This window comes from Rhinolophus hipposideros (genome assembly GCF_964194185.1).
Source record: "Rhinolophus hipposideros genome assembly, chromosome: 4".
Classification (NCBI taxonomy): Eukaryota; Metazoa; Chordata; class Mammalia; order Chiroptera; family Rhinolophidae; genus Rhinolophus; species Rhinolophus hipposideros.
The window spans coordinates 107,480,067-107,505,483 of NC_138050.1; the positions used below are offsets into that span (position 1 = coordinate 107,480,067).

General features: G+C 52.1%; 1 protein-coding gene across 3 annotated transcripts in view; it reads right to left on the bottom strand.

Annotated features, from left to right (window-relative positions):
- DLGAP2 (DLG associated protein 2) overlaps nucleotides 1-25,417 on the bottom strand; it is a 434,439-nt gene that overhangs the window by 370,813 nt on the left and 38,209 nt on the right. For 2 of the 3 annotated variants that reach the window (XM_081045533.1, XM_081045531.1), the window contains exon 2: nucleotides 4,285-4,389. In XM_081045533.1, the coding sequence (XP_080901659.1) occupies nucleotides 4,285-4,299 (15 nt within the window). In that variant the 5' untranslated portion in view covers nucleotides 4,300-4,389. Of the gene's footprint in view, nucleotides 1-4,284; nucleotides 4,390-10,829; nucleotides 10,855-25,417 lie in introns of those variants that run through there. The other variant, XM_081045532.1, reaches the window with a different exon arrangement.

Consider the following 25,417-nt stretch of genomic DNA (forward strand, 5'->3'; position numbering starts at 1 on the left):
GTAATTTCTCTTACTTTAAATAAGACAAAATATGAAAATGCAGCCTGTTGTCACCCTTGTCTGAGCACAACCAACACGTCAACACTGTCCTAGATTCTGCACGAGGATGGCTCTAGCCACTACCACGGGGGTCACGTGTGCTGTCACTCACACAGACCATCATGTCACTGAGGTGACAACCATCTGAATGATTCCACTGGGTTGTTTCAACGCCATTTTACTCTTATCCCAAAAAGGTCCAACGCCTTCTCGATAGAATCGGATAGAATCTTGATAGAATCGGAGTGGATTTGCGTGCAAACCTGGAGCCCCGGCACAAAGCTCTCACACTGCAGAGAAGCGGTCTGTACAAGATGACATCGCTCCTTATCTTTCTACTCAGATGCAAGCGATATTAAGTATCACAGGTTGGACCATGAAAGGGAAAGCAAGGTATCTGGAACCTGCCTCTTCTGACACCTGGATGCGACCCTCTGAGGGCGTCCTGTGCACTGCAGGGTGCTGGGCAGCACCGTGGCCCCGACCCACAGATGCCTGGACCCTCCTCACACTGGAGAAAACCGACAATTTCTGGGGACAATCCAGCATCCCCATGTGAGGACGACAGACATAGAGAAGACAGGACTGCACTGTGGGATTTGGACCGACCACCCTCTCGTGAGTGAGAACAGAGTGGGCACAAGAAGGAAGGGGCCAGGGGGAGCTAAGGACTCCTCTCTCCCCTTCTTCACATCCACAGGAATGACGGTGGTAGGAAAAAAAGGTAAGAAATCCCAAACACAGCTGGAAAACAGGAACACAGAATGTAAACTAGAAAATCACTACGGAAATTCCAGAAGAAGACAGATGGGATCAGAGGGCTCAGGCGAGACCCCAGCCCAGAAGCGTGGACCGAGCAGCTGTCAGGTGGGCAGTGAGCGTCCAGGCGACGGGCAGGGGCAACCCACAGACAGGACAGCGGAAGACGGCCCTCTGACAAATCCCACCCAACAACTCCCGAGGGACAATACTGTTGTCATGTAAAGTAACTTAGCCATGTCTCAAGAACATCGACAGAAACCCAGAAATATCCAGCACCCAACAAAGCAAAATCCAAGGACAATTTTCAGCACTAAATGCCTACACCAGAAAAGAAGAAAAGTCTCAAATCATTGACTACAACTTTGACCTTTAAGAAACTGAATAAGGCAAATTAAAACCAAAGTAGAAGAAAGGAAATATTACCATAAAGACCAAGACAGATATCAGGGAAACAGAGAACATAAAAACATAAAATTCAGTCATTTTTAATAACTGAAAATCAATGAAACCAAAATCTAGTTTGTCAAAAAGATCAATAAAATTGACAAACCGGACCGATGAGCACAAAAAGACGGCTTAACGACTAACATCCAGAGGGGAGACGACAGAGTCTACCGACCTTAACAAGGGAGATTACGGACACCTTTTGCCAATGTATCTGAGTGCTTGCAGCGTTTCTCAACACAGTGGGAGACGACAGTGCCCCCAAGGGACACTTGGCAATGTCTGCAGACATTTGTGGTTTTCACAGCTGCAGGGAGGGTCCTACTGGCACCCAGTGGGTGGGGGTTTTGGATGCTGCTGATGTCCTACCAGACCCAAGACAGCCCCCCACACAAAGAATTATCTGGCCAAAAATGTCAGTAAGAGTAATAAACGTCTTTTTTTTTTTTTTTTAAGGAGGGTGGCCCATGAGGGGATAAAACCAGCAACCTTGCTGTCATTAGCACCACACTCTAACCAACGGAGCTCACCGGCCACCCATAATGAACACCTTTTAAACATCATCCTTCCGTTTTTATGGTTTCCCACAGTTAAAGTACCACCCTCCAAAGACAGAATCTAACAAAACTACCTTTTTCAGCCTCTAGGTGTCTAAACTAAAGGCATGTGACCTGTTCTGCCAGTGCAGGTCACAATTCTGGTGACACAGGTGGTCACCAGAAAAGGGACCCACTGCAGGCAACTCTGCGGAGTCACTGGGGGGAGGGGCAGTAAGAGCAGTGAGAGCTCCAGCATCAGGCCAGGCTGCCGTGGTTCTGGGTGCTGTTCCTACAGGATTGGGGTGTCTATTCTGGACCAGGAGCCAACACTTGGTACTCTCCCTCGTGGGGCCAGAATACCCGGCTCCAGGAACCATGACAGAGGCTGGCACCGCTCCAAACTGCTTCCTGTCCCCCAGCTCTCAAGCTCTGCTGTTTCAGCCATCCTACTGTCCTTAGGAGGGGGCAGTCTGTCAGGGAGAGCAGTCAGTGCGGAAGCGAGGACGCTCCAGCAAAAAGGAGCGGGGAGTTGAGTTGCTCAGGTCAGGGGACCAGAAGGCAACGAGCAAGTCCAAGGGGCCATCAGGAGGCAGGGCCTTCTGCCATGGACAAGGGCAGAGTCTAGAGGCCGCATCCTCAGGCTCCCCGGCCACCCACATCTCCTGGGAAAGCTCATGGGGGCTGCAGTGCCGACACAGGCAGACCCACCCACAGCCCAGGTCTGAGGAGTGCAGGCCAGCCAACCAGGGTGACGTGGGAGGGGAGGGAGGGGAGGTCGTGGGCAGCAGAGACCACAGCTCCACTCCTGCCCGCACTCTGTCACTTTTCTCTGGGTGCCACCTGTATGTTCCCGTATGGAAACGAGACCGACTGTGGCCTCATTTCCCTGGCCTGCACTGGCTCATTCGGGCCTCCCGCTCAGGACGCAGGTTGCAGATACCCGACGGCAGCGGTGCAGAACTAAAAGGAACCCTGACCAGGGGTCCGAATGTGTGATGACTGAGACCCGGGTGCCCTTTGGAGACAAAGGTGTGTTTTCATTTCACATGGTGCAGTTGCCGCTGTAAGGGGTGGCTTCCATTTGGGGCTGCCCACACTTTCCAAAAGGCTCCCGTACACTTCTGATGATTTCCTATGTTGAGATTCAATCTTTCCCCAAATGTGATACACAACTAAACATCAATGACAACAAAAGATTTTTCTCCACCTTGCTGGCAGCCAGATGCTAGCGTGGTACCGACATCCTGGCAACACAACACTTCCTGGCTGGGAAACACGCATCCGGGCAGGTGGCTGGGCAGGCAGCAGGGGCACTCCTCCCCACCCAGGCCCCAGGCGGTGGGGCTGAGGCCTGGGCTAGGACTTTTCACCCAGCCCACCAAAAGCTCCCTGATGTGCCGACCACCCTTTTCAGTAACTTCCTCTTCTGCTTAAACACGCCAGAGGGAATCCTGTTGTTTGCAGCGAAGAACCTACCTAACTCGCAGAACAAACCCGAGGTGTGCTTGCTGCGGGGAGTCTGACTGACGGGGCAGCCTGCAGGCCGCTGAGTCACAGGGAAGCCGCCTTCAGAAGAAACTGGGTCTCCCGCAGGCTCTTACACAGACCTCCCGAGGTGCCACCAAAGGTGACCTGCTCCTGGCTATGGACACCTGCCCCGAAGCACACGGCAGTGTCTGAGGCTACCAGTCAATACAGGAAGGCGTTGGCATACTTCTAGGAGAAGTATGAGAGACACGAACATGAGAGACTGCAGCCGAGCGGGACGCATGAGGGGTAGGGGTAAGGGCAGGAGAGGGCGTCAGGCGTGCGGGGACGAGGGCCCACCCAAAGCTTTAGGTGTTCATGACGCAAATCCCTCCTGAAGTAAGAAGTAGGGTACGTGCTAATCGCCTGCCTCCCTATGAAAACACACATGAGAAGCCTTTCTCCATGAGGGTCTCCAGACGGGTTTCCTCAGCCCCTGGCACTGGGGGCGCTCAGGCGTTCTCCATCTGTGCACAGATGGGACACTGCTGAGAAGACGCCCCGGCATTCAGGTGTGTCAGGAACGGGTGTGTCCCTGCTGCTAGGCCTCAGCTCTGGGCCCTGTCCCTGTGTCCCCTGAGCACAGACACAGAGCCACTGACAACCAAGGGGAAAGCCATTCAGGAGCCTGTGTGACCGTCAGGGCAGCTCTGCCTGGCATTTGGGTCAGTTGGCACCAGCCGCGTGCGCACAGCACGTTTAGCACGTGCAGTGAGAGGTCAGCGACACCAAGGCTTAGACCTCATGCCACTCACCCTCCTGAGCCTCCACGCCTGGCGCCACACCCTCAGCAACAACGTAAGGACACTGACTGATGGAGAGCTCCTGGACTCCACACTCTACAGCCACAGGAAGCTGCAGGCGTCTGAGCCCCTCGAGTACTTACCACCTCGCATCACACTGGGGCTCACTGCCTTCTCCCAGAGCAGTGACATGAATGACCAAACAGAGGGCGAGGGAGACGACACCGTACCTGAGCGGTCCCCATTATGGCAGAGCTGGGTGCAGGCTGAACGCAGTCACCGGCGGCCGCTGGGAACAGGGCAGAGCTGTGGCCACGCCTCTATGATGGGAAGGCCTATGGTGAGGAATGGACAGAAGGGGAGAGACGGTAAACAAGGGTGTTTACGGAAACAGCCTCCCCGGGAGAAGCACACAGGGAATGTGCACTGGAAAGCGGGGCACCTGGCAACAGTTAAATCAAGTGAGAACAGCACCACAGCCAAACTAAGCAGACAGGAATCTGTATATAAAAACCGACCCAGTGTTTTCACACGAGACCGGACACGTTGTGAAAACCACGTCAGTTCTCAAGCAGGGTTTGAAATGATGACAAAGACTTTTCACACTCCAAGACAGCCAGACGGTCGCCGCAGTAAGGCCATACTTCAAACCCAGGCCTGGGAGCCTCACGTCCCTTGACGCTAGAAACAGTGTTTGCGGGTGGAGGAGCGTTCTGGGGACCAGGCAGACCCCAAGACGCACACGAGGGTACCATGCACCTCGTTTCCAGAAGTGCTGCCTCACGTCAAGCTGAGTGTGGCACTTAAAACAAAAAGAGGCGGCATCTCAGTCTTGATTAGCTGGGGAAATGTGGGCACTTTAATTGGTGATGAAAGGAGGAATCCAATTCTTACGCTTTTCTGAGTTTTCAGGGCTGGGGGAGAGAGAAGGGGGTTTGCTTTCCCCTCACCCCGATTTGTTTTAGAGGTAAATACTCAAGTCAGTAGAGCAGGCCCCTGGAGGAGGGTCTGGTCAGCAGCGTCTTTGAGCTTTTAAAGCCCTAAACATCCTTCCAAGCTCCACTGTGTAAGATTAATATAAATTTAACTTTCCATTTTTATTCTTCAGTGCAGAAAAGAAACAGGTTTTAAGAAATCTAACACACAAGCGCGTGTGCATACACACGCATGATTCATATTTACACTTCACACGGGGTATTTTCCCCAATAAAAAGAAACAAGATGAAATTATAGGAATCTACTTTCCAAATTACAAATTATATTTCCCCATTAGATCATATATATATGATTACAAACATTATACCAAAGAATCCCTACCTAATTTCTGATATCCATAAATATTTTAACTGACTGTCCCACAATTGCTCAGCTTTCTTTCAATCTTCTGAAAGGGAACAGGAGCCATTATGACGCCTGTGTGGGAAGAGGGAATGCGGATCACAGCATGTTTGCTCTGCTACTTTAGTCCTTTCACAAGAAAATACAGAAACGTCGATTCTACTTAGTTGGTTAAAGGGTAATTCTGATTTAAGACGACATAAAAGTAACAGCATCTTCCATTACACCTAAGAATAGGTGGTGGCAAAATCACTCGTCACGTGACCTCTGCAGCCTAGCCACCATCAGCCCTTTCTCCAGCACAGCAGGACGGACCACAATCCCATGTCCATGACCACGGACAGGAAGTGGGACCTATTCGCAGACCTTGCCCCAATGTGATTCTTCCAAATATCCTACACTTAGCTTAAAGGCAGGAAATATGCACAGAAAAATGGACAATCTGAAAATAATTCACTTGGCACAGTATTAGGTAAGTACTTGTTATTTTCCCCCAGGTGTTCCATTAGCAGAGTTCACTTACCAGCAAGAATGAGATCCTCCCACAAAGGTTTTAAACACATAAACGTGTACTGAAAAGCACAGTTAAGTCTAAGCATGCAGTTTTAGACAGGACCTGTGCTGTAGGCTCGCTCACATCAGCACTGCTGAGCCTTAAATTCAGGTTTTTCGGGACTCCAGGCTCAATGTCACCACCTCAATCTCGTTTCTCAAGCCCCGTCAGGACCTGCGCTCATGTCCTCACATCTGCCTGCTGACGGGTGACCTGTTTCCCACCTGTATCAGCCCTTTCACGGCATCGCCACAGCACCAAACACCCTAACATTGCCACATACCCACCAAAGGGCACGTGGTCGACTCGATTGCATCTGTATCTGTCCACTTCCTCGATGACCTGTTCCTCTGTAATTACTGAGTCCTTTGTCACATATTACTCTGTAATTACAGGCTTAATTGAAACGTCACAGGCATTTAATTATCAGCAAAAGAAATCAGCCTCTAAGCTGCCTTCTCCAATGACACTGCACTGTCTCCACCGCAAACTGCCTTCTCTTGTCTTTCAAGCACCGATTCTGCTGACAATCAGCTCAGGCTCCTCTCTCCAATTCCTCTTGGGGGAGAAAGCTCCATGAATGGCTGAGGCCGGCAGCCAGGCAGAGAGCAAGCAAGCAAGAGGCGGCAAGAGCACAGAGGGTCACCAGCTGTCATCGCTGCCATCCTTCATGGGTGACACACGCGAGACAAGCATGCACACCGCCATGTGGCACAAAGACAGGCCGAAGTGCTGACGTTCCCCCTGCAGACGCCCTTTGGACTCGAGCTGCCATGGCAACTGATGTTCGGTGCCCAGCCTGGCTGCCAGGCCACTCATGTCAGACGTGCAGCCCCCACAATGCGAGAGCCCACTCCTCACAAGCAAGCTCTCTCTGGCTCACGCATGACAGAGATCCAGGACAGACGTACGTGCTGTGGGTCCTGCCTCTTCAAAGAACCCTGACTGACACAATGGGGTACGAGTCTGGAGGCACCACAATCTCCTATCCTCTCAGAACCCCACTTTGATCACAATGTTGGTGGCAGGTAATAAAAGAAACAACTCACGCCCGCTTAGCAATGAAGGGGATTTGCTGGCCCACATGGGTGCAGAGTCCAAAGCCTCGAGCGGCTGGGTCCCAAGGCTCAGGGATGCCAAGCATTGGGTGACCCCCATCCTGTGAGCAGCTTCATCCTAAAGCTGACTGCACCTCATGAGCGTGGGACGGCTGCCGGTCGTCCCAGAGATTTCTTGTCACTTCCAGGGAAAGGGAGCGATGCTAGAAGCTGCCTCAGAAGCTCGGAAACATTCCCAGAGACCCCCTCCTCCAGTTTCAAGGCTTCAGTTGGCCATGCACTCACCAGCAACACAGCCTTGCCGGTGACAGGTCTGGCTTCCTCCCACGTTCCCAGGCCACACAGAAAAGAGACCGGACAGGACATGGTGCGCTGTGGGCGTCCTACCACAAGTCAGCACCCTCACCAAGAAAACAGAGGTGAGAGTGTGGGCGAGAACCCCGGAGTCTCTACCCCGTCGCTGCCCAAGCTCAGAGCTTCCCGCTCCTCTCCTCCATAAAGACAAAGCTCTCGCTTTTCCCCAGGAATGACAGCAGGACACCCAGTTCTGCAGCCATGTCTAGAAGCCATTACCAACAAAAGGCCATCTCATTGAGGTTTGCTCTTCCCCGGAAGCACGTGTCCCTAAGGAACACGACTGTGTCACTGAACTAGAAAGGCTTCGAGCAGCACTGCGTCTGGCACGTGTTGGCCCAGGGAGGCGGCCACGTGTACGACAACACTAAGAAAATGATTCGCAGGTCACTGGAAACAGTTTTTTTCTTCCTCTGTTTTCAGTTAAAAAATGACTAACACACAAACTGAACAAAAAAACTCAATTATACCTTTTTAGAGTCAATTATCATGTTGAAAATCGTAATAAATACATTTTGTAAACAAAAGTTTTGGAAAACTGTGGTGTGGCACATGTCATAAGTAAAGATTACAGGAAAACAATTTACATGTAATGAAGTTTCCTAGACAGAATGTACTTCAAGAGGCAAAGAGCTATGTGAGAGGTGCAGTTAGCAGAGCACTTGGCATGTACTACCTCCAATCTGCGATTGCTCGGTAATCACTGTATTGCTATTAGCATACGGTGTGTAATGGTGCAACAAATTAGCTACTCTGTATTTTGCTTAATATTTTACTTAATGACTAAAAAGATAATAAACAGCATTCAGGACAAAATGCATTCTGAATATGAAATTATCACGTGCTTTAAGAATCCATGAAATTGAATGAATTAAGAGATCAGAAACGGAGACAGTGAGCAGAGCTGGACCGCCCATGGGAGAAGGTCCACGGGTGCCAGAGAGGAGAGGGGGGCCTGGCACACAGCCAGGACGCAGCACCAAGAGGGGAGTCGGAAAGGGCCTGAGGCCAGGCAGCTACGCCGTTTTACCGGAGGACTCGTGTCTGCTGAAGAAAGATCCGGGCACAATTGTCAGCTGCACAGGAGGCTGGACCAAGGGCTCCTGGCCGAGCTCGTCACAAACCGAAAACACACTGGTGCCAGGACACCCCGTTCTTTGGGGCAAGTCACATGGAAAACAGAATAGGACTTCCTACGACAACGTCCGTCACAGATACAGAATGTGATGACAGTTCGAGAAATACGGGCGATGCCGCCACGTGTGAGGAACGACGGCGCTTCTGGCCTCTGCCAGGGACTGGTCGAGGGGCAGATATTCAGTCAAGCCGCTGTTTCCTGCTGAGCACACAGACTCACAGGAAAACAACTGGTTTTTACTAAGTTCAGTCAGGTTCACTCATATTGGTAGACACATCCTAACTTACAACAAAAAGAAGAAATTTTACTGTAAACCTGTCTTTTTTTCCAATGCTATATCACCTAGTAACCATCTTAAACTGGACAGGACCATGCTGTGTAAGAAGGAAAACACAGTGCCTAAAATATCTGGGCTGCATGAAGTAAGACACACTCATACACACACAGAGAGACAGACACACGCAGAGACACACACACGCATAGACACACAGAGAGACACACAGACACAGATACACACACAACTGTGTAAGACAGTGAGCCTGTATACTTACTCTCAGCAAGTTACTGACACCAGATATATCCTTACTAGTAAAAATGTAGACCAAACAGAGAGTCTAAGAAAAAGGCAAAAGCTTACTGGGCAAGGTCTCAAATGGTGAGAAAGAACCCTAAGTGAACACGGCCATTTACAAACTTTTGAGGGCACACTCTGATTAAGGCTTTTGCAGCACTAACCCGTAAATGTGAGCCCACGTGATGGTACAGAAAGGACAAGTAGAGAGTGAAGAGAAAATTCTAACTGAATTCGAAAGGTACCTTTCTGAAAGTCACTGAGCAGCTCAGTGTGAAGTACAAACGTTCCTGGGTCCCTCAGGCCTTCTCGCAGAGGGACCAGAACTCCGCTGTGTAAGGCGCAGGCGGCTAAATCCCCCTGCACAGTACCAGTGCTTCCCAGCTTGCAAACCACCCTGCAGGCGGCCTGTGTGCCCCCTGCGAGAAGGCACCACCTCCCACGCAGCCCTCCACCCTACAGGAGCAGTGGAGGCACCACCACAAACCACACACACCGGGGGCCCACCGTGAGCACAGCTCACAAGTTAGCTCCCCCTGGCTGCCCCCGAAGGCCCCGTGCTCCCCGGCAGCTCCCCATGGAGAGCTGGGAAAGGAGGGGAACTCGGTTCCCAGTCCTGCCGCGGTCAGAATTCCCCTCCAAGGTGACATGCCCTCCCAGGGCCACCCCATCTCGGGAATGAAAGGCCTTCCCAGGACATATTCTGATCATCTGAGGAGATGACTATGACCCGTACGTCTCAGACTCTGGGTCCCCCCTTCAGTGAAATGCACCATCACTTGTCTGGCCACCACACACAGGCCTGTCCCTTAAGATCTATAACACACAGCAACTGAGGTCACACCTCTCCCGCAAGCACGGCCTCAGAAGTCCAACCTACCAAACCCCAGTGACACTGCCACCAAAGACCTGTATGTCACTTCATAGCACAGAAGGCACAGGGTCGTCTCAGCTTCACAACCACTGCAGACAGGAGCTGCAGCTGCCATCGGACAGGAAAACGAGAAGGACTAGAAAGAGTGACGTGGTTTACCGGAGCGCAGCTGGCCCCCGCTCAGACCTCTGACTTCCCGGCACACAACCGTCAGCAGACCCTCCAGGAGGCCCAGTAAGCTGCCCATCAGCTCCCGCTTTCACTCCACATGCAACCAAACCCAGTTCCTAGCTGCCAGCCCCAGCTCATTTCCCACGGACTTTCACTTCCCCAGCCCTGTGTTAGCTCAGCTCCTTCTTCCCTTCCTTAATTTCCTCTAAGCCACCACTCCTCCTCACCTCAAAGCAGCTTTACGTTCAAAGGGGAAAGAAGTAACGGTAAGAGGGAGAGCTAAAAAACTGCCTCTGGTTAGGGAAGAGACAATCAGATTCCTGAAAACAGACAAGGCATATTATGGCTCTAACCTGATTTCTGGGTTTTTCACAAGCAAAAACCCTCGTTAAAAAGAAAGACAGGGAATGAGAGCAGCTTCCTTCACGTCAGGAGAGTCTAGAGTTTGGAGAGAGAACGTGAATCCTTTGTGTCACCAGCCCACTGGGAAAACCATGGTGACCAAAGAGCAGGCTCCAAAACAAGATGCTTATTAAGATTGTGACATCTGAAGTGGCTGCTGAAATTCCCAAGAATTATCTGAGACTGTCCAAGGTGCAAGATTGCAGGTCAGAACGTAGGCATGCATGATAATGAGGTGCCCCATTCCAGGGAGCACCCCGAACCAGACAGCGGTGCTTTGTAAGCGTCTGTTGACCGTGCTTTCACTTGTGCTTACCTGTCCTGTTCTCACACAGAGAACAACCTTTTCCCTCTAAGTTAGAACTCTCCAAGAGGAAGGGTGATGGAGCAGCTTAGACTGATGGAGCTGAGTAGGAATGCCTGTTGTCTCACTGGACGGCTACAGAAAGCCAACCCGGTCAATCCACCCTGGTTTCTCCGAACGCACAGCAAGTGCCTACGAGAAAGGAAATGGAGCTGCACCTTCCACCTCGAGCGCCTTCCATTCTAGCACGTGCTGCAGTCTGTGACCGGAAGTCAGCCCCTCGACGGCCTCTGCTGTCTGCCTGTGAGCTTCTGTCCTTCACCCTGTGGTCTGGCCTTTGGGAACCCCCTCCCTCTCAGTCCACAGGACAGGTGGCCCCACTTCAGGGGCGTCCCACCATCCGGTCCGTCCCATCCACCCGTGACTTGTCCAGAGACGCCCACACTACTCATTGGTCCAAGGACAGCCATTGATGTGGCTCTGTGGGAACAACTGGGGATGCTTTCGGGGACAATGTGGGGCTGCAGCTGCCACCGGCTACCACACAGAGAAGACCACCTGAGAGAGAAGCCACACCCTAATGACATCGCTTGAGCCCTTAGGCCTGCCTCCAATTACATGATCCTAGAAAGTCCCCATTTACTTGTAAACCACAATGAGCTGAATATCTGCCACTCGCAACCAAACAAACCCTAACTAACAGAGTCAGCTATAATTCTGCCGTAGCTCGTGTTACCCAGCCTCTTCTGGTTCTAAGTACCCTAGGTCCAGTTTCCCATGGGTTTCTACGTGGTAGTGGCAGAGATTGAATGATATTCTATCTTTTTCTTCTTCAAAATTTTAGAATAGAAGGGAAAACCCAGCAGGAACTAAGATTCCAAGTTGAAATTTGAATGTAGTTTCCCACAGAAATATGATTATAAGTGTTGGATCACGTCCAAACAGGAAAAGATTAACCCACAGTGGAACAGAGAACACTGGAAACTATAGCTTAAAAATCATACTACAGATACTTCTGAAACTACAGGTGTTGGGAGTTCAAAACAATTAACATTAATGACATTCCAAACCACAGCCCTTGTCAAGCTGGGAACCACCTGGGTTTGGGTCTGGGCTGGCATTTCAAGGAAGATCTGTAGAGATGGTGAGAGAGTCTAGTATGACATATACAATGTGATGTTAGCAGTTGAAGAAGAGCAACTCAGCCATGATGCCACTTCCTCAGCAAAGGCTGTGGGACAGCTTCGTAAGTGACGATACAGACAGCTTCCATGAAAGAAACGACAGGGAACGGAGGAGGAAGCTGGGGAGGAGTAAGGAGAAAGAGATGAGTTATCCTTCTCAAATCTCCATTACTGATACGACCTCGAGAAAAATTTTCATTCTGGAGCATTATAAAAGGAAAAACATAACTCTCAACAACTGCCATTTACTTAGAGGGCAAATCACTCCCACTGCAAATTGCTCAAGTTAGTACCTGGAGCTTTAAAAAGGGGAAGATGAGTCTATACAAGTTACTGTAGGACGATCAGTGCCCTTTCGGGATGATGTAAGCTGAATATGAGTGAAAACGTTGTAGGAAAGTTTCAAATATCTTGACAAATAAGGAAGGAAAGAATTAACTTTTCACCTTCAAGTAATTATATTAGAATTATCCTGGGCCAGTGTTAATTTCTTCAAATGACCGCAAATTGGAAACGATAGAAGACAGAGCAAACTATTATATGTCCACTCTTCCTTTTGTCACCACACTCCCTGGGAAGACATGGAAATAGAATGGTGACATCAGAGGACCGGTCACCCCGGGACTGACTTTGAAACAGAGCGACATTTACGGTTCAGTCACCGCTTTCGCGGGCTGAGCAGAACGTGAATGCCCTGCTCACCAAAATGAAGGGCTTGACTCTGTAAGAATAAGTAAACACGCAGAGTCCATTTGTTCACCTCTTTAACTTACGTAAGAGTGACAACAGACACACAGCACTCCGGACATAGGGAAGAAAGCAGTTTCCTTAAAAATCCCAAAATCAAACAACTAAAACAAACTTCAAGGAATCATCCAGACTAGCTCTGATTTCAGATATGCAGCATCTCTCATTTTTAAAGATTTCTACATAAGAATTCTATAAGGTCACGTGTAGCATATTTCAGTGCTGAATCATCGGTAAGGTAGAGACACTTGCTTCTTATTCTGAACCAACAGCCCTCTTGCTGCATTTTAAATTCACAACATGCACCAACCCCCTCAAGAAAAAGGCAGTTTAAAACTCACGTGAGAGTTATGGGTTGAGTGTATTTAACGGATACATGTTTTTATCCATAATTGGACTCCACATTTCTCGAAAGCCCTTGAATTATATTTCCTTCCCAGTATTAGCAAAATGTTAATTTCCAACCAATAGTGCAGTACAAGTATAATGTGCTCATTCATTATGCTCATAATTTCCAGCATGAGGACTGCAGAGTGGAAATATAAAATTCAGGGGAAAATACACTTCTCTGGCTAAAAGAGAAAAATGTCCCCTGGCCCAAGTATTCCTACTTTCTAGGGAGAGCTAATCTATTATAATTGAGGTAGCCTCTTGACACCAACTGTATCTTGTGGTTAGGTTCTATAAAAGAAAGAATAGACAACTAACTTAGAAAGCGAGTTCTGCATGTGCGTATTATGTAATCTCTCTCCAGCAACCAGCCCCCTTGCAACTTCCGACTCAGCTCTGTGAGCGGAGCAGTCACCAAGCTTGCCTGGGCTTCTATTTTCTCGTCCACATGAGTCAGCTGAACTAGAGGTGGCCTCAAAGGTCCCTGTCACTTTCAATGAATAAATACTGGATAAAAGATCACACATGCAGAAGTTATAGAAACAAATCAGATGTAGATGTTATTTTTTTGTAGAGTTTATACTTCATATAGCAAAGGATAAATCATGAGTAAAAGATAACTATGGCAGAAGGAAATACTGTAACTGACAGGCAGAGATAAAATGCAATGTGACACCAGACTGGGAGAAATTAGTGTGTGCTGGCGAAACCCGGAAAGGCCTATGTGGAGGTGGCGTCTGAACCAAGCCCGACGGGACCTGAATGGGCAGCTTCTGCGGATGACGCCCCAAGGACCTACAGCAGTGCCAGTGCGTCTGAAGAACACTAACAGTTGTGTTTGGCGACCGCGCAGGGTGCATGAAAGTGAGGAGGACAAAAAGGAGAGAGGATACATGTGGCCCGTGACCAGGAAGCCCCGGAATGGCAGGCTAAGAAACCTCGACCTCATTTTAAGGCAGTGGGGACCCACGGCCCTGAATGTGATGGCGCAGGAGGGACAGAGGGAAGCAGCTGAGCTGAATAAGGGAGAATGGGTACAAGACGAAGGAGAGGCCGAGGGTCAGCATCTGCGCGTCCGGCGGGGCGCCTTATGCCGATGGTGTGAGGAAGGGGAACTTGTGGCTCTTAGCACATTCCTTGCGGGGCTCAAGGCAGCCAGCAGGTTGCCCACGCCCCCCAGGCCCGGAGCTGCGCCGGCCAAGCGCAGGCAGGGCAGGCCCCGCACGCGCCCGGGTCCCCGGCACAGCGCTGGGGCCGCGCCTGGCCTTATCCACACCCGAGGGGGCTGCGGGACGTGCCCCGGGGGCCCGGCCGCTGCGACGGTGGCGGCAGACACAGCGGGCGCCCCATTCCAGCCGGGCCGCCCGGGAGGCCCTTCGGCGAGCTGCGCGACGTGCACCTTCCCCCCGGTGTCCTTCCGCCATCTCCTCGGCCCCCGGACCCTGCAAAGGGCCTGCAGCTCGGACGAGCCCCCTTTCCTGCTCCGCGCTCTCGGCCGCTCTCAGCCCCGAGCACCGCTCCTCCTTCTGCGCTGCCTGCGCGGAATTGTCACCGCAGCCGACGCGACACGACCCCGCTCGGCACCCCGCGCTCTGCGTGGAGCTGCATCTGCGTCGCTTCCCCGTTCACGGATCTCAAAAGGGGGAAACCTGCTGGAGAGGGGCGCGTCCACCTCCGAGGTCGCACGGAGCCAGGCCGTCGTGGGGCGCAGACAGCACGGAAACACGTCCAGGACACCTCGCAGTTGAAAGTTCATTGAAGTTGCTGGCAATTTGGATAAAACCATGGCAACAGGGTCCTGCGAGGGGCGCTGCCAAGAGGGCTGAGCAAGCCTGCAGCGGCGTCTTCCTCCCACGGCCCCAGGGGGCAGCGCACAGCTGGGCACGCGGCAGTGTGGCGAGCGTGGGTGGCGCCCACGGGAGGATGCCCACGGGAGGACGTCCCCCCGGACAACGCCCCCGGGATGACGCCCCCGGGACGACGCCCCCCGGACGACACCCCCCCCACGACGCCCCCCGGACGACGCCCCCCGACGACGCCCCCGGGACGATGCCCCCCGACGACGCCCGCCGGACGACGCCCCCCGGACGATGCCCCCCGACGACGCCCCCGGGAGGACGCCCCCAACGACACCCCCGGGACGACGCCCCCGGGACGACGCCCCCCGGACGACGCCCCCCAACAACGCCCCCGGGACGACGCCCCCCGGACGATGCCCCCCAACAACGCCCCCGGGACGACGCCCCCGGGACGACACCCCCCCCCCGACGACGCCCCCGGGACGACGCCCCCCGGACGACGCCCCCGGGACGATGCCCCCCGACGACGCCCGCCGGACGACGCCCCCCGGACGATGCCCCCCGACGACGCCCCCGGGAGGACGCCCCCAACGACACCCCCGGGACGACGCCCCCGGGACGACGCCCCCCGACGACGCCCCCGGGACGACGCCCCCCGGACGACACCCCCCGGACGGTGCCCCCCGACGACGCCCCCGGGACGACGCCCCCCCGGACGGTGCCCCCGGGACGACGCCCACGGGACGACACCCCCCGACGACGCCCCCCCGGACAATGCCCCCCGACGACGCCCCCGGGAGGACACCCCCGGACGACGCCCCCCGACGACGCCCCCAGGACGACACCCCCCGGACGATGCCCCCTGGACGATGCCCACGGGCGCGTCCGCATGGCGGGCACACGCGCGGCGCCGGGTGGTGCAGACGCGCTCACCTGCAGCTCTCCCGGCGCCCGGCGCCCCCCCCCCCCCCCCCCCCCCCCCCCCCCCCCCGGTCCTGGCGGCGTTCGCAGCGGAGGCGCCAGCACGTTCAAGGGGTGCCCTCAGCAGCAGACACAACCCGCGCAGAGAACAGGGTAACTAAGGCTCTCGGGGGGACCGAGCGGACGCCTGAGCCCCCATTAGACTAGGCTGCTGGGATCAGTTTTAGTCAAAATGAGTAGAAACGCGCACAGCTGGAGCCGGGAAACAGCAGACCGCTGCTGCACGGCAGGAGGGCCGTCCCAATGTCCCTTCGACCTGTGAAACAAGCCAGTGTCCGCAGGTGGCCGGCAGGCTGGGCAGTGGCGCCTGAGCACCCGCAGCCTAAGTCTGCTGGTCTGCCGAGCTACCCTCTTCTAATTAGGGGGCGCTGCAGCCTGCGGGCCTTAGGCGACACTGGGACCTGTGGGGACTTGCAAACACCCCAGTATTGCTCACCTTCTCTCCACATTGGGGATAACTCCACCTAGAAACCAAGGTTCTTAGACCCACTGCAGGGCCTTCACATGGTGCCCTGTCAGAGACGTGCCCTCCGCTGGGCTGTTTTCTTCAAGGGCTTCATGGGTTCTGTAAAGGAGTACTGACAATAGTACTTAACGGCTGCTTGCTGGGGGTCAGACCTACGCGTAGTCACAAGCAAACATTCCGGGACGTGACCGGAAATGCCCAGAGGAGACGGTGACAACGTCAGGCCAGTCACGTACATCTGAGCGGTGTGGGCGGTGGGCAGGCAGAGAAGTAAAAGGCCGATTTAGAGAAGGGCTACGGGAAGGACTCAGGAAAGTCGTAACTCGTGATCCAGCGTTCCTGATGGGTCACCCAGGAATGGTGCAGCAGAGCAAGGGGGGCAGCATGCAGAGAAGACATGTTCTTCGCATAAGGAATGTCACTTAGGAGAGGCATTCATTTAGCCTTTCCCACAAATGTCACCGACCCCACCTGCAAGACCCTGCTCTGAGAAAACGCATGCATGCAGACACATACGCAGGTGTGTGCCCACATACACGTACACACATGCATGCACACAGGTCTCTCTACTGTGGACACCAAGCCAGACTCCTTGCCATGTCAGCCTCAGCCTCAGCCTCAGGGACCGCAGGACGAGGGCCCCATGGGCTGGGAGGATGCTGACAGAGCAGGTCGTGGGTTCCTGGGTGGCAGCTGTGTGGTTACGCACAATTGTCAGAATCAATGTGCACAAGTTCCCACGTCCAGCTGGCCCCCCCTCCCCGCTTCAGCACTGATCTGACAGCATGGAACCTCCTTAATAAGCCGCTCCAGCAAGCCGCCTTCCTGTCTCCCAGAAACATGAGGCTGATCACCTTCCACACAGGCCTCAACAACCCAGTGACTTGTGAAGTCATGGTCCACGCAGGTTTGGGAGCCGCTGTGGCATCTCAGGCCTGAGAGGAACATAATTAGATGTTTGGCAGCTCAGTCTGGCCGTGCTGGCTGGGTTATTAGCGCGAGCAGACACAGAGAACAGGTAAGGTGGTTGCCTTTAAAAAGTGGACCTGTGTGAGCAGTTTCCAAATGTCACCCAAAAACGTATTTTCCTCCATGTGTGTCTTCTGTGTAAGCTTTGGGGCAGCTTCCATTAAGGCAAGTAGAAATGCTTATCCAATTACTGCAATTATCACATTAATTCACAACAGTTAAGCCCTTTTCATATCCAAAATGAGCTCACAGCTAATATCAACCGTTTCATATGCAACATTAGCAAAATGCATTTTTGCAAAACATGCCTTGTCATCGTGTTGACAGCCAGAAACAAAATGTGAACTGAGCTATGTGCCAGTTTTCTCGGATCTTCCAACTCCTGGCTCAGCGAATGTCAGGTGTGCCTGTGTCTTCTCCTCTGCCTCCTCTAACCCCCACCACCCGGGATCTTCTCGCTGCTAATTCTTCACACCCTCCCTTCACCGTGTGATTTCCCTCAGCCCTCACTGCCCCGCAGGCCAAGCTCATACACCTGTGGGTGGTGACATGTCACACGTGGCAATGTGGACACATCCAGGAATCTCTTCATCCCAACATCAAAGTAACTGCCTCCAGTTACTTGAAATCCAAGGTCAGAACACACAAGGCACCCCAAGGTTCTTAGGAAAATGTGCAGTGCGAAGTGTCAGTACACATTTACCTTTGGTGTCAGAGGAAACAAGTACGTGGTGGCCTGATTCTGGATACACACCACTGCTCAGCTCAGCGCCAACCTGGGGTCTGCAGTCGAAAGACAGTGGGACCTGGTTCCTGTTTGGAAAGTCGTACAGCTTTCCAGACAAGACAGTGACCTGGAAGCGAGTCAGGGCCCCCAGGAAGCTAAAAGCCAAAAGACTACCAGCACCCCCTGTGGTGAGGGCTTGCAGCACCTGGCACCTGCTGGGGGGACAGAAAAAGAGCAGCCACACAGAGGACTGCTTGCAAATATCTTAAAAAGTTAAACCTACATTTATGGTCCTAGGTATTTACCCAACGGAAACAAAAACACGTGTCCACCAAATGACCTGTACAAAGGTATTCACAGCGACCATATCCATGATGGCCAACAACAGGAACAACCACAAGAGACTAGATCAGCACGATCGTGGTTTAGTCACATTCACACAATGAAACACGAATCAGTAATAAAGGAGACAAACTGACGCAAGCAACAGCGTGAGTAAATCTCAGACACTTTGTGGAGCAGAAGAAACCAAACAAAAGGAACGTGCTGTATGAATCCACTTGTTTTCAGAAAAGGTAAAACTGTCCTTTGGTGACAGAAGTCAAAGCACCTGTCTCTGGCACTGGTGGGAAAGGGACTTCCTGGAAAGGGGTACACAGGGTCTCTGGGGGTGGTGGGCCTTTCTCTACCTTGTTTGGGTGGTGAGTACGTGGCATACCGGCTGTTAAAAGTCACTGAACTGAGTACTGAATGTCCATTTAATGTATGCAAGCGATTCCTCAATAAAAGTGTAAAAGGAGAAAGTGACATTGGGTGTCCAATGGCAGTGAACTGAAGTCCCAGGGGTCTCTGCAGGCAGCCATCGGCAGAGGGAAGATCTGGGGGACAAAGGGCCTGCCCGAGCTCTGAAAGATGAGCGGGTTTGCCAACGTAAGTTTGGAGACTTACGAGGGAAGCACTTCCTGCCACAAGGCTCTCAGGGCAAGGAAACAGGTGCCAGGAGGCTGGAGACCCAGGAGGGCTGGCAGGAAGCAGGCACCAGCCCAGGGTGAGCTGCACACCTGGGCAGCAGTCAGGTCACCAAAACCCACCTGTCACGTCAAGGTCTGTCCACCCCCACTGGAGACTGGGAGCTGGTGGAGGATTTAAAGAGGGAGAGGGGTTATCACACTTAACAAGAGCATTCGGGCAGCAACGTGAGGGGTTAAGCAGCGGGCCTGAAGCCACAGGACAGGAATCGGCTCGTACTAACACTGTAACAGAGAAAGTAGGGTGTCCGAACTAGACCCTGGGGGTGCAAGCGGCAGAAGACACGGATCCTTCCATCGTCTCCCTCTGCAAACCCTCAGACATCACAGTAAAGACGTCTGTAAACCAAGAGCAGCTGCTCAGCGTACAGACATCTTGAGGGTCACCTGAGAAGCAGAGGTCGGCTGGGAAGACGGCGGCCATGGTCAAGCTGTGGCCCCGGGCACATCCAGGAACACAGCTGCAGAGACAGGAGGGTGTGGGCACGCACGGTCCACCCTCATTACCAGCCCTGTGAACTCACCTGTTGTTAAAATTTATCGGTGACCCCAAAGCAATGCTCGCACTAGTCATGTGCAGGGTAAATGGAGTCACCCAGCACAGGTCCCCAGCGCAGCCTGTCTCAGCTCTGCACGTGTCCTACACAGTCTGCTTATGGCACTCTGTGCACATTTGTGCTTCTGTTGCTGATTCTGCTGTTCCCAGTGACCCTGGGCCCCGTGCTGTCTAGTGTCCCTAAGTGCAGGAGGCTGTGATGTGCCTCACGGAGAAAACACGTGTTAGATAAGCTGTGCACAGACCTGAGTCACAGTGTGCGAGCCGTGATTTCAATGGGAATGCATCAATAATATATATTAAATGTGGGGCTTTTAAACAGATTCATACATCAAACCAGGTTATGTGTTAATGAACTGGTGAAAATTGTGACTCGAGGCTCACAGGCCCCTAACCCTGAGTTCCCCAGGGAGCAGCTGACTGGAGGTCACGGTGGCTTCGTAGAGCACAGCTTCTGCGAACGGCGAGAAACGACCACGGGCAGAAGATAAATGAGAACAGGCACTAGGACTTCTGAGCAGCTGCCCCTGTTCCCCCCCCCCGGTGTTGCTGGCTTTGTCCCCCAGACTAAACCACTGGACCCCATGACAGGGAGGCAGCAGTGGCCCCATTGGCTAATGTCACCAAGATGGCAGCAGGTCACTGGCACGCCACTCATGCAGCTGATGCTAACCTCACTTAAATCCATAGGGACAAAGTCTTGTCGTTAGAAACAGGATTTCAGAAATAAAGATGCACTGAAGACCAGAAACCGTTCAGCACCTGAGGAAATCACGCTGTGAAGGAAATCTCACTCCACCAGCAGCAATGTGACAAACAGCACACATCACAAAGTGGTTGAAGAAGTGCCAGGACTTCCATGAAAAAGAACTACACAGAGGTGTAGGGAGTCCTAAATACATGATGGTGAGGAGACAGCACGGGCAGCGCACACGTGGGCGCACTGACCAGCAGTGCTCAGTGAGGGTCCTTCCAGCACACACGCAGATTTGACAAACACGAAGTGCAGGGACAGGAGGACATCCAGAGTTCCAACTTCATGCTAATGGGATGCGCAGAAGGAAAACCAGATGGAGGAGAAGAGAGAAGGAAGAACCAACAGAGGGAAAGTTCCCAAACTAAGGGCAGGAAGCAGCTCGGGCTGGAAGGAACCCACTGAGCTCCAGCCAGGGACAATGACAACGCTGCACTGAGACGCACCTCTGAAATTCCAAAGCACGAGGACAAAATCGGGTTGGGGCGGGGAAGAGCACCTAAAAGAAAGGCAGGAGGTTGGATGAGACTGTCCGTCATGCACGCTGAGCGGTTCTGGGGGAGAATGACTGAACGTAGACTCCAGCGCTCAGTAAAATTAGGTTTTATGTGGGAATAAATATATTTTTAGTCACCCAAGACTCTAAGAGCTTTCCCACTCACAGATGTTACAAAGACACTCGTTAGAAGACAGACATCAGCAAGATGAAAAATGAACAAAAATGAAGGCGATATGGAGAAGAGCCAGTGGCAAATAAACGGGGAGGAGATAGTAAAACAAAGCTGAGCCAGGTCACTGCTGACCCATAATATAAGCTGATAATAATGCGGGGCTGAAGCTCACGGAATCTCCACATGGGGGGGCGGGAGGGGGCGAGGAGGACGGCACAGCGAAGCTCTTGTTGGGAGACTGGGGGAAACCCTCTCCAGCACATCACTGAAAATGCAAGATTCTTGATAAAATGTCAGCAGACTGAGTCCAGCAGTATATTAAAATAATACATCATAACTCTGAACTCAAAAATGGCTCAATGTTAGAACATGCATCATTTCATTCAAAAGGTATAAAGAAGGGGGAGAAGCCCATTCATGCAGGTACTGAATAAGTATTTAATAAATTTCAACATCATTCCTGATTTTTTAAATCATTTCTAAACTAAAATTAAAGATAACTTTGTTTCACTTGTAAAAGGTTATTTGCCTTAGCTATGGCAAACAATCATGGTAAGACTAGAATCATTTTAATTCGAGTCCAAAATAAGAGGACATTCATGATTATTTTACTGTTTAACACCATGCAACCTGTCCTAAACCATGCAATGCGATAACAATATTAGGAATATAAAAATCAGAAAGGGAAAAATAAAATTAGTACTGACAATTTATCTACTTAGAAAATCCAAGGGTTTCAGCTATGACGCGTCTGGAATATTGCAAATCCTTCAGAAACATATTCCTGTTTAGAGTGTTTGCACGTGATCATACCCGCAGGGAGGTCAGCGAGGTAAGGCTTGTGAGGGAAGGACGACCACCTCGATGGCCCTAACTTCTCAGTGCGGGGACCGTCGTGGGCCACACAACACACAGGACAGCAGGGACCCTGTCCAGGTGACGGGATCACAGCTGACCAAACCTACAATGTGCTCGTATTCCTTCAGTGAAAACTCATCACAGTAAATGATACAATTACAAATCCAATGTCAACAGCAACAGAAACGATTCAAAAGTACATGGCCCATGAAGGTGAAACCGTGAAAAGCAAAGAGAATTCGGTGGCATAGGAAGGCCACGCAGTTAAGGCCAAGCAGAGCTTAACTGGCTCAGGGTCAAGGTTGCAGCTAAGCCAGCAGTTTGCCTCCCCCAGGCATCCGTACCTCCCATCAGCCAGTGACCCAGAGGAATCTGTCAGCACACGCAGGCAGGCCGAGGGGACAGGCAGAGGGGACAGGGCTAGGCCCTCCTGTGGTTCTCACTCTCCCGCCCCTCACTTCATCCTCCTACTGCCCCCTTCTGCTCCCGTCGGACCCCACAAAGGGCCTTTCCTCCTCCAGCCTCCTCCATCCCCATGGCTCTGAGAAGGGGAGGACAGCACCGTCCTGACGCCACACGTGGAGTTATCCTCAGGCGGGGGCTGTCGTGTCCCTGTTCTGCACGTGAAAAAACACAGTGCTGGGACCAGGAGCGTGGCTTACAGATGACCGCTGTCTCCAGCCCTGGGGTTTGCGACCCGTTCCACACTCGTCGGGAGCACATGCATTCAGAGCGACCTCGCCTGGGTCCCATTCACTTCTGCACAGCAGGACACCTCCCAGGGGACGGGAATCACAGAGGCTCACACCGAGTATCGCTGGACAGTGTGACATCTCCCACTCTGGGGAACGTCTGGAGTGTGTAACATGATGTCACCAAAAAAAGAATAAGCACTGTCTCACTCAAGATAGAGACGTCTGCAACTGGAAGTCCGTTTCTGCAAAAGGGGCCGAGAGCACAAAAAAGGACAAACCCCAGGCCGGGAGAAAACATTGTCTGACGAGGTTTCATACACCCGGAACATATGAGGATCTCTCAAGGCTCAGCAGGAAGAAAACAGTCTAAGACGAGCGTGGACAAAACCTGAACTGTCACTGCAGCAGAGAGTGTGGAGGCAGGAGAGCTCCGGCCACCGTCTGGTGTGAGCCTGCCCCACCTGAGGGACAGCAAAGGACCAGGAGCCCCGTCTCTCAAATGCGCACACACAGTTAATGTCCCACCGTGGCTGGGGCTGTCGCTGTGAGTCTCAGTGACCAGGACCTCGTTCAGTCGACGTACAGGCAACACACAACAGGCTTTTCAGAGCAAGAATCACTTGAGGGGACTGGGTGTCAGGTGGGGACAAAGGAGGATTGGGAGTGCCTGAGGTTAAAGGATCTGCCTGTTTATCGAAGACAGTATTTAGGTTGTGTGGCTACTTTAATAATGAAACAAAGCAGAGAAAACTGAAGAGAAAGCTGCTGTTCGTGGTCATAATCGAGCAGAGAGCCCAACGCCCGCCCACCACCTCCACCTGGAAGCAGGCCTAAGGACAGAAGTGCCTCTGCTCTCCCAGTGTGGGGACCGCAGTCGGCCACGGCGTGGCATGTCACAGAGATGCAGGCTCCCCAATGACTGGTCCTCCTCTCACAAGCCACTCTTCACTGGCCTCGTGGAGACTATTAAAAATTCACGTGAGTCCTTTGACTTTTCAAAATCATTCAATCTTTCAAAAGTTTGTCAGTCATCCACTTGAAGTAAGCTGATGACAAGGACCCCTAGCCCCTCCTCACGGGTGACCGTCCTAAGGCCATGCGCTGTCTCCTGCCCAGCACGCTCTGCGGCCGGTTCCTGAGCACCGTGCTTCTGTGTCTTTCTCTTCCACTGGATGGTACACACATGAGGGCCACATCCCTCTCAGCGGCCACACGAATGGCACAGACAGCAGCCCCCACACTTGGGTTCAGGCTGCTTCCCATCTTCACATTGACGGGGGTGGGAAGTAAAAGCTTCAAAACCTGATAGCTTCTCAGTCATATGCTAACTTTTCCTTCCCAATCCTTCTTTCAGGAATCTAGGAGGATGATGACTCTACCCAGGAAAACACAACTGGCAGTGGGACTCGTAACAGCTCGGAGGCACGGGACCTGACGTGTGGCATGTGCTGAGGTCCTCTTGACCAACGTCATGCTACCAGCGTTAAGATCACAAACACGGAACTGGGAACACGTGCCACATGCCACATGCCACATGCCACACACCCCAAGCCACACGCCACACCAACCTCCCTGACCTCATAGGAGGCTCCACACACTGCTAGGCCTGATGACAACACTCTGAAAGGGAGATGCTCTTATAAACTGGACACAGGTTTAAGAGACAAACGATAGGAGCCCGGGAGGGTGGGGGGACAACTGCGGGTCCCCAACATCCGCCTGGCTCAGAAGGCAAAGCACAGACAAGTCTCTCAGACAGGCTTGGTGTGAACTGGGAGGGGGCATGTGAGCTCACTTTGGGGCCAGTTCGCTGGAACCTCTTTCCAGACAAGCATCACCCTCCCAGCAAGAGTCTCCATCTTCCGGCTCGGTCATCTGGGTTCATTGAGCCCTCACTGAACAGGGGAAGTGGGTGCAGAGGGAGGGGCATCAAGGAAAACCATGGGGCGTGTGGAGAAGCAGGCCGGCCCCCAGAGGGCTGTGGCTTCTCCTCCGGACGCAACCATCACGCAGGATTTGACAAGAGCAGTGGGTGGCAGGCTCAGCCCCAAATGCAAAGATGTTTTCTCGAACACATTTCAGCTTCATCTCCACTGCTTGTGAAGTCAAGTTTCCGACCTGGAAAAATACCACCGTGGTTTGTTGTGTCTTCCCCACATTACCACACTACAGTGACTGAAAGTGGAAGGTATGCAGATGGCACTGGTCTGCAAACATTTATACACATGCTTGTAACAGGGTTTGGGAAAACTATTACGTGTACGCCTTGCACGTTTTTGAGTTGATATCTAAGATTCTTTACCGTAATTTTAACAGTGGCGAAGGCCACAGAGTCTTGTAGAACTTTCACTGGGCGTTTGGAGATAAAACTTCTATATTTCACTCTTTTACGTGTATCATCTAGAATCTAAATGCTAGACCAATTTGATACCATCATCCATTGAAAAAACATGTACCAAGTTTATCTTTAAAGGTCTAAAATATTACATTATTCACTTTGTCCTTAAACTCTCATCCCATTGCACCTTCCTCCACAAAGTCCTATCTTACTGTCACACATTTACCTTTAACAGATTTCCTCTTTCTCTGTATGTACACGTACACACATACACATGCATACCTGCACACACGTGTACATAATTAGAAATCTATTTTTTAGTTTCTGTGACATAAAGAATCCAAATAACAAAAACATTTCGACTTGACTAAATTATTACTACTCTTACAGATATGTGTTATAAATATTGAGGAACGAGTACTAAATACACATTAAAA